The sequence below is a fragment of the Amphibalanus amphitrite genome, unplaced genomic scaffold (assembly GCF_019059575.1).
Source record: "Amphibalanus amphitrite isolate SeventyFive unplaced genomic scaffold, NRLGWU_Aamphi_draft 001819F_arrow, whole genome shotgun sequence".
Lineage (NCBI taxonomy): Eukaryota > Metazoa > Arthropoda > Thecostraca > Balanomorpha > Balanidae > Amphibalanus > Amphibalanus amphitrite.
In genome coordinates, this window is record NW_024883312.1 from 19,186 (window position 1) to 33,356 (window position 14,171).

At 48.1% G+C, this 14,171-nt stretch overlaps 1 protein-coding gene across 5 annotated transcripts in view; it reads left to right on the forward strand.

Annotated features, from left to right (window-relative positions):
* LOC122375328 (sphingosine kinase 1-like) overlaps window positions 1-14,171 on the forward strand; it is a 39,872-nt gene that overhangs the window by 12,001 nt on the left and 13,700 nt on the right. For 2 of the 5 annotated variants that reach the window (XM_043354644.1, XM_043354645.1), the window contains exons 2-3: window positions 10,404-10,882; window positions 13,146-13,228. In XM_043354644.1, the coding sequence (XP_043210579.1) occupies window positions 10,408-10,882; window positions 13,146-13,228 (558 nt within the window). In that variant the 5' untranslated portion in view covers window positions 10,404-10,407. Of the gene's footprint in view, window positions 1-4,285; window positions 4,558-9,004; window positions 9,137-10,403; window positions 10,883-13,145; window positions 13,229-14,171 lie in introns of those variants that run through there. The other 3 variants (XM_043354643.1, XM_043354647.1, XM_043354646.1) reach the window with 3 other exon arrangements.

Here is a 14,171-nt window from a genome sequence, read left to right on the forward strand (position 1 = left end):
GGAGGGCGCATCGCAAATGCAGTTGTGATAGAATCGAATCGAAAAACAATCGCGACTGGAGGGCGCCCAATCGCGAATGTGTTTGCAGGGAAAATACGGTTGGAGGGCGCCCTCGGAGGGCGCCATTCCAAATACGCCCTTCAAATACGATTAGAGGGCTCCCTTGGGCGCCCTCCAACCGCATTTGTAGGCTGTAGCTTTCTAAGCGTAGCGGTAGTCGCCTATGTAAGCCTGTTGATCGCTGCCCTCCTACCCACTGGCGCCCTCATTTGATCGTTGTACTCCTACCTATTGGCGCTCTCCTGTAAATAGGCGCCCTCTCACCCGAAGGCGCTCTCCTGTAGGTCGCCACCTTGCCCTACACAATGGCGCCCTTCTGCTGGTCGGCACCCTCATAATTATTGGCGCTCTCCCACCTATTGCGCTCTCGTGAAATTTTGATGGCCGCCCTCCTCCCTTTTGGCACCCTCTTGCGCCCTCCTCCCTTTTGGCACCCTCTTATTGAGTGCCACCCTTCTAGCCATTGCATGGCGCCCTCTTACCTATTGGTTCCCCAGTCCCTCCTGTTGAATGTTAATCGGGGCCCTTCTACCTATTGGCGCCCTCGTGTTGATCGCCGCCCTCCTAACCACTGACGCCCTGCTGTTGATCGCCGCCCTCCTATCCACTGGCACTTTCCTGCTAAATTGGCGCCCTCCCCACAGGTCCCCTCCTGTTCAATGTCATCCTCTTGGGCAAAGGCACCCTCCTCACCATTGCCACCCTCCTGTTGATCGTCACCCTTCCACTCATTGGCGACCTATTGTTGATCGCCACCTTCCTATCTATTGGTGCTCTCCTGTTCCTTGCCGCCCTCTCACCTGGTGGCACCCTCCTGTTGATTGTTGATCGGGGCCCTCCTACCTATTGGCGCCCTCCTGTTCGCCGCCCTTCTACCCATTGGCACCCTCCTGCTGCTCGCCACCCTCCTACCTATCGGTGCCCTCCTGTCGAAACTCGGGATGTTGATCGGGGCTCTCCTACCTATTAGCGACCTCCTGTCGATCGCAGCCCTTCTACCTATTGGCGACCTCCGTTGATCGCTGCCCTCCTATGATTTATCTACTCCTTTGGCATGTTTCCCAACTTAGCAGTTATCTTGCACATATTGATGTCTTTCCTGATTTATCTTCTTTGTTCATTTGTGGCCTGTGAAAACTGCCACAAATGAACGTGCATTCAGCATAATGAATGAAGCATACCAAAACTGTCTACGCTCTACCATGCATAAAGCACGTCTTTGGTCTTAACGGATTGATCTTACTTAACGTGCATCATGACATCTATTCTATATGGATCACGATTAAATATTGTCAACAGGTTCGGCCGCAACAGCAGGCATCAGTTTCGGTGATTGAAGCTGGTTATGTAGGTATTCAACACTGTAATATGCATCTGTGAGAAGGTCATGAGGGCTGGTCGAGGAAATTTGGATGAGAAGCCCGAGGAGGCTAATCGATCTCATGAGGAGCAGTCCTGTTATGGTTTATCTTTCTGTTGCTGCCGCCTTCTCGTTGTGCGCTTGTGTTTACGCACCTCGCGCTCCGGTATCAATCCGATATGGTGGTCTGGTGTGTATGCCACCGCCAATAAACTTTTCTACATCGTCACCCATGGGCGAAGCTTCCTATACAGTTTGTGTGGCACCGACCCCACCAAACCTTAGGTATTTTTACACCTTCAAATTTGGTAAAAGAGTGAGAAGAGCTTTGAACAGTGAGCACGTAAAATATGTGCCTAAAAAGCGGAGGAAAAGGTTGTTTTCAAAAATTTTCGCGCGGCTTCGGCGCGCACAACAACAACACTTCTTCAGTAGGAACTTATAGCCAATCACTTCCAACCTTTTCGTCACGTGTGAGATTAACCCGCGCCAGGACATTTCTTCAGACATGCGGTAAAAAAAATCCCATATGCCACTACGCTACGAGCTTCCGTTTTTTTCCCTGTTGGGGGAGGGAACTGGGTGAGCGGGAGGGGCACACCTTTTGGTACATTGCTCTTACACGTGCTCTTTAAAATGCAAACCATGTCGCTAAAGCAAGGTCATCAGGCCATGTCGAGTGACCTAACTTTATCCCCCCCCCTCCGCTGAGCGATCGTTAAGGATTTTTATCTCGCGACTGTATGGCGCCCTACTTGGGTGAGGTGGCGCCCTCCAAACCCTTGGCCCCCCCCCCTTCGCGATTTTCTAAATACGCCGCTGCTTCCGGGTCAAGTCAATGACCCAAAAAGGGACAATCGGGACCTGTGAGAACGTCGTAAAGTGTGCCTGCTATGGGGGTTTTCGGGGTGCTGATCACGAATATTATGTTAGTTTTGATCACAAAGATGTCGTCATACATTTAGGCCAGGTGGGGTCAGGACGGGTCAGGTCAACCAGTATGGGTCCTGCCGGGTATTCGTATTAGGTGTCAACCGCCTCTGACAGCTTCGTAACATGTTATGAAGGCACCAAAACTACTTCGTAAATGTTCATATGGTTGCTAAATTCGAATTCAGCTCCAAAAACTAGCCTAGAAACATGTAAAACTCAAAAAGTGAACCGAAGTCATCAAAGGTCAATGGCCATCAAAGGTCAATGACCTGACCTGACCTTCAGGTGACCTTGACACCCACCCTAATGCATGGGAGCAGCATCATATCACATGTTTGAACGCTTGAAACCACGAAAAGACTGCAAACGCGCGGCTAATGCGAGCCGACATAGTACATACGTCAAATCGCGATTCCGGCCAAACATGGTCCCGAAAAGTAGGTCACAGGTCAAAGGTCATTTGGGTCTGGGTCATGAAATTTCAAGGGTAGGTGTAAAATTGATCAACGCGAGGGCACTAGTGAAAGTTTCGATGTGATCGGCCGCTTTTTACGCGAGTTATTCGCGAAAAACCGAGGGGGGTGTCCGTTCGACCCCCCCCCCCCTCCAATGTATACGGGTGAGGGTTAACACGCGCAGTGGAAGGGGGGGGGATTTCGCCCACCCCTCCTGTTTTTCGCCAATAACTCGCGCCGCAAACATAATATTAATGTGAAATTTCGGCTACCTGTCGAAAATTGAATTGCGGATCTTCTCGTGCAAGAAATAAGAAAATCGGTTCACAACTTTTCTAGTAATAGCGGTGTTAAGTCAAACATCCTGCCGCCGCGGCGGCGCGGCGGCGCGGCGGCCGGCGCTAGCCGTTACGCGCCGCCTGAATTGTAGACTGTGCCGGGGCGGGACGGTTCCGTCTTTACACCGAGCTCCTTACCGCTGATTATATTAGATTCGCGTCAAATTCGGTGACAAGACTGAGAAATTTACATATGGTCAAAGAATTTCGAAAATTGGCCGGTAACAACTTGAGTTATGAGTGTGCAAACACAAAATTGTGATTGCCGCGTTTCCCGCGTCGGCCGATCCCGCTTCAGGCGGCGACATCTTACCCTTAGCAGGCTTCTAACTGTCATATTTATTGTTGGATCATCTAGAAATTCACCATACATACTCACAAATGTTGGTTCTTTCGTATAGTGAAAGTAAAAAGAAAATCGGCCGGTAACTTCTTGAGTTATCGGCGTATAAACGCAAAAAAGTCGCTCATATGGCAGATTTGACCACATTTGACCTCATTTGACCTTAAAGATATTGACCTAGGGTCATGAAATTCACACACAACAGAGTTCCCCATGGCCCCCACCTACCCTCCAAATTTCGTCTTTCTAGCTCCAGTGGGAGCCGAGATCTTAGGGGGTGGCGGGCCGCCCCCCCCCCCTTCCACTGGGCGTAGTACTCGCAACCCTTCCACTGCGCGTGTTAAAGCTCTGGGCACCCCCAACCATTTTCACAAATCGACACCTCTGAAAATGACCTAACCCAACAAAAACAAAACAATCACCAGTCACCGCCCCATTTACAGGGTTCGCAACACTAGCGCCTCTGCATCAAACTATCAACAGTTGTAGTCACAAAAATTTGTCACCAGGTGGCACTAAAATCTCGGGCATTGATATTTACTGCTATCTAGCGGCTGTAAGCAGTAACTATAACTGTGAGCTGACTGATGTAGAGGCGCTAGTGTCTGAGCCTCGTAAACCGGCGCATCGCTTTTTACTTATACCATTGGTATTACTTAAAAGTTTTGTTTTAAATTTGTTAAATTAATAAACTGTAAAAACAAATTATTATTCTTTGATTCAATTTTGAATATCCTGAGACTAGTTCATCAATCCTCCGCTAGGTTTGCTAGTGCCTATGAAAGTTGCCTATGTAAGGTCCTGAAACAAAACAAATCCAGCTCCTCTCCAGATGCTGGGGTTTGCGGTCTTGTGCTTCATAGAATGCGGTATATGTTCTCTATATACCGTGATAAAATGTGATATTTGAATAATTAACAAGTTAATTTGTAGAATAAAATATGTGTAAGCTTAACCCTTTTTGTCTTCTCATTCTACAATTATTCCGGCGATACAATTGTCTGCAAGCTCATAGTCATCAGATCAGATAGTTTGGTCTTTTTATCTTCTTCAACCACTCAGGTCAAGGTGAGAAAATTGGGTTGGAGTAGGTATACCTATGGAAATGCAGCTAATTTGGCATGTTTTATCATGCTTTATGTTATGGCATATTGGATGTATCAGTATAGGGGAAGATGGGACACCGCCCTCTGGGCCCTGGGTAACACCTCCCACCCTAATATCAGAAATATGAAAAGGTCTAGGGCGACAACTGACTGTCTCTTGGTAGAGTGACATCAACAGAAGTGCAGGTATGGGCAGTGCACCACATTGTTTTAGGTGATTTGCGAAAAATTCTTAATTTTACATTTTGTGAAAACATTTTATACTTTTTCTAACATAATTAACAGAAGAAGCTTGTATTTTTTTACAGACAATATTCCTGAAGTAGTATTTTTGGTAAAAGTATACATTAAGTCCGAGTGACTGTTAAAAGATAAAGTTTTCATATTCATACATTATTTGACATCCTGAATCCAAAAATGATACTTATATGTCCTGGAAATAAAAGAAAAACATAATCAAACCTGACCTAACCTTACCTATTTACCTACAACCTACCAACTTACAGCCTAACAACCTAAAACCTACAAACCTGCCAACCTAAAACCTAAAACCTACAAACCTAAAACCTAAAATTTTTGCTGTTACATATTTGTATCAACAGCGTCATAATTGTCCACTCGGACCTAATATATACTAATACCAGTTGGGCAAACTACGGGGAGGTAATCAAGAACTTGATTAATCAAGTTCATGATTATGACGTCACGAAAACGGGGCGTGGCATGACCATATAAGGAGTTGTAATCAAGATTTTGATTACTTTTCGTGCACCGAACTATTCAAGTGTTTCGTTTCGATTGTTATAATGTCCATTTCGACACGATTTTTTACCAGGTGAAACGCAATATTCTATTCTCCCGAAATGATATGGACCGGTAGCAGTGGGATATGGACTTAAGCTCATATGGCGAAAGATAAACTGCTAGCCTAACTTTTTCAGAAAAGTGATATTTTTTAAAGCCCTTTTTAGGCGGATATTATTCTTTTATCCACATTTTTACGTTTCCAATTTAAAAATAAATAATTGAACATTCATTTTACACACGTCTTAAATTGGTGGTAATAAACATTTCTTCCAAAAGGCCCCGTCGCCTGTTAGCACGCCGCCATTTGTCGTGTTGTCGGTGTGTGGGTGAGGCTGGAAATTAGCGCCGAATTATTGGTAATTTGGTTCTTATAGGTAAAATTAGCATTTTTTTAAATAATTTAGATCATGTTTGTATATTTGAATAGCCTCAACGTTCATGTGCGTCGGTATAAATGTTGAAATATCGCGATAGAATTTATGATGACTTTGTAGGCTATCATGGCGCATGCTTTTCGCGGTATAATATTTTAATTATTTACAAAATGTATTGCTATTTACAAGGTTATAGTTTATCTTAAAGTAAATAATAGGCATAGTTTGTTGTTTGGGGCAATTGTTGATTAGGGAGGCACATTGAACTGCCCACAGTAGCTAGAAATGTTGTGGCCTGGCAGGTTGTGCAAAAGTTTGTAGTGTGGCCATATCATTTATTCTTGTCAATTATCTGTGCAAGCAGGTACCAATAGGATATATCTTTTAGTTTTCAATAAAAAGTTAAACTTCGGCTTATGCTAGGTTATTCATACTTGCATTCTAAGTGGCTTTGTCATGGATTCATAGAACAATAATAGAAGTGGTGACTGCAAATCTGTCTGTTTTTCCACAGCTCATCAAAGCACCACCTCCTCGCTGTAGCGGTGGGCGTCACCACAGTATTGTTCAGGAAGCTTGTGATAATGGTACCTACGGTCCTACCTTGAGGAATTTTCAATCAAAAAATGATATGATTAACTTCTTTGGAATTAAGCGGACTAACTACAGCTACATTTGTATTATGTGCAGCGCTCATGCAAGACAGCAGGCCAGGATGCAGGGACACACAGCTGCAGGTATGTATAAATTGCTTTTGCAATAGATGGTTGTAGTGTTTTGTTTTGTCGCTGGTGCGTCACATTCAGTTTGGTGTGTCACGTTGAGTTTGTTGCGTCACGTTCAGACACTACAATGATCCAGTCCAGTGTACATGTTGCACACTCGAGCTGGGCATGCTGAAAATAATTCGCTGGAGCTCCTTCAGTGTGATCTCATGAAGTTGCCTGGCACAACTTTGCGAGCTCACATGACTCATCCCCAGTTTTGTCCTGACACAGGCCAATCTAATCCTTTTTCAAGATACAGGCATTGTCTATTATAATGTTTTCAAAACAATTCATTCTAATCTAAATGCAGAAACTTCTTTACTGATACATGTGTAATTTGTACCTACATTTTCCAGACTGCTGAGTCTGAGGCATTATACATTATTTTCACATCATGTGCCGAAATGTAGTATCAGTGCCCTGCGCCAACACATCAGGTCCATGTCTTGTCTTGTTTGTCTTGTTACATCTGTCTACCTCTCCTCCATCATTTCTTCCTTCCATCTTTCCTTGCTTCCTTCCTCACTCCCTCCTTCCCCTCCCCTCCCCTCCCCTCCTCTCTCTCCTCTCTCTCTCCCTCCTTTACTCTTTCCCTCCTTGTCTCCTATTCTTTCTCCTCCATTTTCTCCCACGCAATGTTAAGTGTACCTATAATTTGGTTATGAACATTTTGCAGGGGATCAGCTGGGAGAACCTGCAGCGCATTCTCCAAGAGACGACGGAAGCCAACGGAGGCCCGCAAAACTTTCCATCCCATAATCGTGAATGGAGAGCTGGGCGGGGAAGACGCGGTATTCGTCGAGGCCCAGGAGGTGGTATCGGCGCCACCAGACCAAGCATTCCTGCTGTGGCAGGCCGCCTTTTGGATTTTTAACATCAAAACTCCTAAAAACATGGTCAATCTGAATTGGTTTCTGAGAACCAAAGTGTTTGGTGGAGTGAAGGCCGATGTGCCGCCATCAGCGGCGGCCATCGCGACCGTGAAGCAAGTGGAGTGAGATCCCCGTAGAGCATGCCGCGGCGGGGTGTCGGAAGCGTTTGCCAATTCTTTGAGCCTTCCATCGGCGCGGACTATAAATACACATTTCAATACACATTTCTTGAAATATATCTTTGATCTGTGCTTGGTTACACGGGCTTAGGGTTGTAACGCTATTCGTCCAATATATGTGGTCGTATGCAGATTATCATTTGAGCTGACTTATGGTCAGGCCGCTTATCGCGGACAGCGGTGTTCTTGCTCGGGGTGGTCTTTTTCAGATCCGTGTTCGGCAATGTGAGCGAGCAAGCGCGAGAAGAGGTGTGCTCGTGCACAAGTCCACATGTGTGTGCCACATCCCTATTCCCTAACTTGTCTAAAGCTTACAGCTATTAAGTCTCTAGCCACCCACCAAAACTGAAAAACAATCGGTGACGCCGTTCCGGAGATACAGAAATGATGTGCGCGTGTGCAAACATATCCTATCCCCGATTTGTCCAAAACTTATAGCTAATAGGCTTCTAGCCAGACATGTGCACGGATCCCAGACAACCAATCACGGAAATCGAGATGGCCATTAGATTGACGGTCTTCAAGCATGAAATTATGGTGGAAAACATGGCTCATAGAAGCCTCTCAATGAACCAACTATTTTGCATTCCTTCAGGGTTAACAGTTCTGAGAAAATCCCTCAAGATCCATCTCGGATTCGTGGCCATGGATCCGAGATGGATCTTGAGGGAATTTCTCAAAACTGTGAACTCTGAGGGAATGCAAAATAGTTGGTTCGTTGAGAGGCATCTATTAGCCATGTTTTCCACCATAATTCCATGCTTAAAGTCCACTAATCTAGTGGCCACCTTGATTTTCGCGTCTGGTCGTCTGGGATCCGTGCCCATGTCTGCTTCTAGCCACACAAAAATTTGAACAGGCTCGGTCAAGTCATTCATGAGAAACATTAACTGCAACATAAATTCCATCCCACCAAAACTGATTGATTTTGTCAATAATATACACGATTATCATTGTATCTTTTAATTAGTTGCATTGTTCAACGCTCGCCAGTAGCACGATCAGCGCGATCAAAATCGTGATTAGCCAGCTGAATGCGAAATCAAGATCATGATTAGCCAGCTGGCTGCATAATCAAGAAGTTGATCATCGGACTCCCGGGACGACGCCTCGTAATCAAGTTGTTGATTACGTTTTGGTTGCAATCTACCGCCTCACGATTTTCAACTTGAATCATTCAAACATTACACTTGTAGAGTGACTTCTTCTCTATCGGTCTTACAATTTTCGTGCATCTCCGTAGACCCTGAATCGAGATTCAGCCGTTTTCGTGACGGGCTGCAGACATGACCAAATATGGGCATAAAATAATCATGAACTTGATTAATCAAGTTCTTGATTACCTCCCCGTAGTTTGCCCAACTGATACCGTATTTTTTGCCATCATTAGGACTCATCCAAACATTTTGTGCTTCTTCTCGAGTGTCTTTTTGTTGTGCTGCCATATTGAAGGATTTTGTAGAAAAATGCAGACCCTTTTGGTAACGCCGCCCACTTGGGCAATTTAGTATTGAATAGCACATCGTGATATCTGACCCAGAAGTGAGCATTTTGAATAAAGAAAGAACGTTGTTGCAATGTTTTCTTTTTAGAGGAAAATGATGAATTTTGATAAAATTACCCTTTGGGGGTTAAAGCCATCCAGTTTTGTAATTGAGTATAACATTGTACCATTGATATGAAATTGGTCCCACTACATTTGATGAATATACTGAAACGCCTCAAAATTTATGATAAGAACATTTTGATGGCTGCTGTGCTCGGGTGGTGTTGCCCAATGGGTGGTGTTACCCCGAAAAATGTAGACATTTACTAAATGTGGAATAATGCATTGTGAGCAAAGTTACAAGAAAATATTTTTTTTTAAATTTAGTCCGACCCTTTTGGTGGGAAGGATTCACGAGGACAGAGCCACCGCTAAGCAAAGCTTGTTGCGATGACCCTGACCTCTACCCTCTGATCGCGCAATTCCGATTCTATGGCAGAATTTAGTCCAAAGTTTAACGTGCGCACAAATCCGCGTACGGCCGATCCCCTCGCTGACTTCGCCTGGCTACGGCCTGCCACCAACCGCAACCATACCTGTCAGGAGGCCCATAAATTGAAATGTCGAGCGCCCGTCGCGCTTCGAACCCGGACTGTCATAACCGGGAACGCGTGCTCTCACCACGCGGAGTCCAACGCTCTAACCAACTGAGCTACGGGACCGGCGATTAATTGGGTGAAATATTTATATAAAATTAATGTGACAATCCAATGAAACTGAGAAATTTACCATGTGGCAAAAAATAGCATGACTAGACCCTAAAAGGTTAAAGGGGGGGGGGGGGGGCGGTTCTCCCCTGTCTTCCCCTACATGCCTTCTAATTTCTATACAGTTATGTTTTTTTTTTACTATTCTTTGAAAGTGTAAAGCAATATATCCCAGTGTAATATTTGGAAACCATTCCAAAAATATGTTCTTTCGCATTCGATAGTATTTTGAGGGTAATTATTGCATGTGACTGGGGTTATATTTAACGCTTTTTCATCAGCTTTCCAATAATGTCAACCTTAACTGCTTACCTAACTAATGACACTTGCGAACCTTGGAGAATCCAAAGTTGTTGATGCTTCTATGGTGAATATGTACATGCCCTTGCATCCCACTGAAATTTGTCATTTTTTTGAAGCCATTGATGCTTGAATGCCTTGGCCACATTTTAACAACACAATGCAATGGCTTTATTTAATGTCGTGCTAACACATGCATCATGTCCAACAGTTCAGCCTTAACCAGCCATGTCCTGACCAACTCCCCTTCCGGCAGGACCATGTCCATCTCGGAGGAGCAGGACGGCGTCAGGCTGCAGGAGCAGTTCACCTTCTTCACCAAGCCCAAGATCCAGTGTCGCGTCACACTCACCCAGTCGTATGTCGAGGTGGAGAACCTCACCACTAAAGTTCTCGAACGGATTAACGCCGGCGACATCATCGGCTGCCACTGCATGCGTCCCAAGGGCGCGCCGGGCGGCCCCTCGCCGGCCGCCGGCTCCGGCGACCGGGCCGCCGCCGAGTTCCGCGGCACCCAGGTCCGCGAGCTGGACGCCTACATCTGCATCTACGCGTACACGTGCAAACGGCGCGGCGACGGCGCCGGCGTACACATCAAGCGGCGTGCGCACATCTTCCGCGTGGGCAAGAAGCCGACGTACGAGGCCAACCTGCGCCTGGCCGCCTTCTGGAGGACGCTGGTGCTGTGCGTGGCGCGCGGAGTAGCCATCACCAAACCGGCGCTGGCGCAGGCAGGTCAGTCCAGCTGGCTGAGCTCAGCGCTTCTGGGATTGGGAACGGAGGGCTAGGGCAGTACTCGACTATCCTCGGGATATTCTGTTGGACCATTGTTTTATCCGAATAGCCAGTCCTACCATGTGGCGAATTTCGATAACCAGCACGGTAAGTGCCGGCTGCCGCCCTTGATTATACCGGTGATAGCGTGAATCTCGGTGGATGTGACATTGTGCACCGGGGCCTGCGATTTGTCTGATCTACCAAGTCTGGTGTCACCATCTCAGGAGGGTACGAGCACGCGTTTCGCGCTCGTTCCCAGCGTCTCTCGCACTCGGTCGATGCCGTCAGCTGCCATAGTTCATGGCCGGTCGCGCCGTCTGCTAGGCTGTCCGCGATGACTCGTCGCGTTTTCTGGGTCGGTACTGGGCAGTGGACAGTCTTTGCCCACGCGCTGAACAGTATGTGCTCTGTCACAGAGTAATTACTGATGGCCGCCTGAAGTTTTCATCACTAACGACGGCGATTTTGGACTGTGCTTGTCGTCACATGCTTACTTTGCTGGTGAATTTAGCAAAGTACAGCCAGCGACATAGCAGACACAGTTTGTCAGGACAGCTGTTTGGCTATATGCGGCGATATTGAGACGTCCTGTGACTGACTCGAATCCCCACTCACAACTGATACCAAGGCCTTAAACTGGTACTAACCGGTACGGCCGGCTCAACCCCTGCAACGGTGTTGGTTATCAACATACACATTTCAGTGGTCCCCGGACCTGGACTGTTTACCGATGTCGGACGGCGTGGTGCTGCCGCTTTTTAGCTGCCGCAAACAACTGGTCAGCTGTCGGCCCGTCTGCGTCAGACCTGAGCCGTTTGTGGCAGTGGTTTTGTCGTCGCTCGGCGTCGCTGTAGGTAGGCCGTCACGGCGACGAAGACGACAAATATGTTGACGGGACTCCGTGTTGACGGGACTCCGTCATTGGCTCGACACGGAAACAGCCGCATGACTACTTGATCGGATTTGACACTCATTGCTCAGTGTTCAGTTTCGCGACTGCCCGCCCAGGTCATGTGTAGAGCCTGGTCGGGTGATATTCAGGAACGCTGGCGAAGTTAACACAATGAGCCCGTCGCGGCGTCGCCTTTAGTCGCTGGCCTGAATCGTGGGTCAATTTATCCACCACTTACCCCCTCTCATCCACCCAAGCTATCTCCGGTCTTTTTTTTTTTTTTTGCTAAATGACACAGCCCATTTGGATAGTGAATGTCGCCTTCCGACCTCCTACAAGAGCGTCAGTGATGAGCAGATCTGGTGGCGTTACGGCGGTCGAGTGGACCGCCGCGGTCACCAGGTGGTGGCCGGGGTCTCCGGGGCTGCTGGGGCCGTCTCAGAGTCGGCGTGGAAGACAGGGCTGTTGGCGGAGGTCCACTGGGACAGCTCCTCGCTCGCGGTCAGCTGATTCACCTAATGGCTGGGAGGCGGCAGAAGCAGTCCTGCGACTGCCGCCTTGGGGTGTGGGGTGCGGAGCGGTTAAGTTTATGGGTTTTGAGACTGCTATAGGGTGGCGATGTGGCCGTTTTTCTGCCATGGCCGTCGTATCACGGCCCTGTGGTGGCTGCTGTCGGGCACGCCTGTTGTAGTATTTTAGGGGGAAGGGGTGATTGATTTTATGCTGGACATCCACGGACGGTAAGGCTGTTGGTACGTTGGTGAGTTAAACACGTACTTAAAGGAAAAGTGCCACCTTCGTGAAATATGAAGATATCGTTGCTTTTCATTTTGACATTATTATTTTTCATGTTCTTTTTAAATCTGGTGTCAGAAGGGCATAATTCGCAAAAAAGTATGTCAAACTATTTAACATATTGGTACTATGTTTGTACTCTCTACCGCACCTTCTGTATGATGTCATAGCGATGACATCACACTCAAGCCAATCAACCTTCAGAAGACAGTCTCGTCGGCTTGTGTCAGATTAGCTGATTGGTTAAAGCTGAGCTGATTGGAGCTGATTGGTTAAAAACCAAAGCCTCGCCGCAGGTGGCTGTATTACAGGATAAGAACGCATTCCTGGGATAAGGACGCATTCCTGGCATATTTTCTTTTAAAATTGCCGATGCCTACAAATGGAGGCCGAAATCGGCCGTAAGGTGGGACACTCTCGGGGTTTTCGGACACGGGCTACAAGATGGCCATCTCAGTTTCAAACCCCATGTTATTTATGTGACATCTGACCGTGGTATGACGTCTGACGCCGCGTCTCTGTGTGTGTTTTTAGCGCACGTGGCCGACCTGATCCCGCCGGTGAAAAAGCTGCTGATTCTGATCAACCCGTGCTCCGGACAGGGATATGCGCAGCAGGTGAGCTCTGCCCCTCCACCCTCCCCTCCGGGCCGGGGCGGCTCGATACGCTACCGGTCAGTATTGCCCCCCCCCCCCCCCCCCCCCACGTCACCTTCGCTCCCGCCGCGGAACGGAGGCCTCTGATGAGCGGTGTATTTCTGGCCGGACTGTTCTCTATGAGGACGGCACCCCAGGTTACTGTACTTCTGGTCAGGCCACCCTCCGCGGTCGGTGGATGGGGATCGACCTGGGATAACCGCAGCCCGCCCCGCCGAGCGGCCGTGTTTGCAGTTCGGATCGGCACGTGAGCCGTGCTTGTTTTACGGTGGGACGCGTCGCGGGGCCGCTACTGGGCCATGTTAGTCTGCGGTCATTAGACACACCCCTCTGGAGGGACACACCTCCGCTGGGTGCGGGTGCACCCAACCACACCGGTCCCGCAGTGTTTGGACGGCGGACTGGTGTCTCGGATCAGTCCTGATCAACGGAGACTCGGTCAGACGGGTGGCGACCGTGTGTAGGTCTGTAAAACGGCAACGTGCTCAGCATCGTTCGCTTTTTGTCTGTATTGAAAACCGCCCGATATTGCTGACGGGTGGGGTGCTGTGAAATAATATGGTTTGGGAGGATTGTGAACAGATGGGAGGCCTCTGATGGGAGCCGTGCCGTGCTGTCCAGGACCGCCTTTGCGGCGCACATAGTCAATCCGCGGCGCAGCTGCGACAGTTGGGATCCGGCTACGCACCAGCCGGCTGGCGTGACGTGGCTCGTTTACCGAGCTGGAGTCGCGAGCAGTGCAGCTCTGTCTGGGGACTCGGGGCCCGGGCCGGCACCGCGCCGTTTAGTCAAGAGCCGATATGATGCTGCACCTTAGCCACGGCCGATGACGGACAAACGGTGGTCGATGATCAGTGGCTCAGGTGCAGTGCAGTGCAACTACCGTGTTTTGAGCCTTCACTCC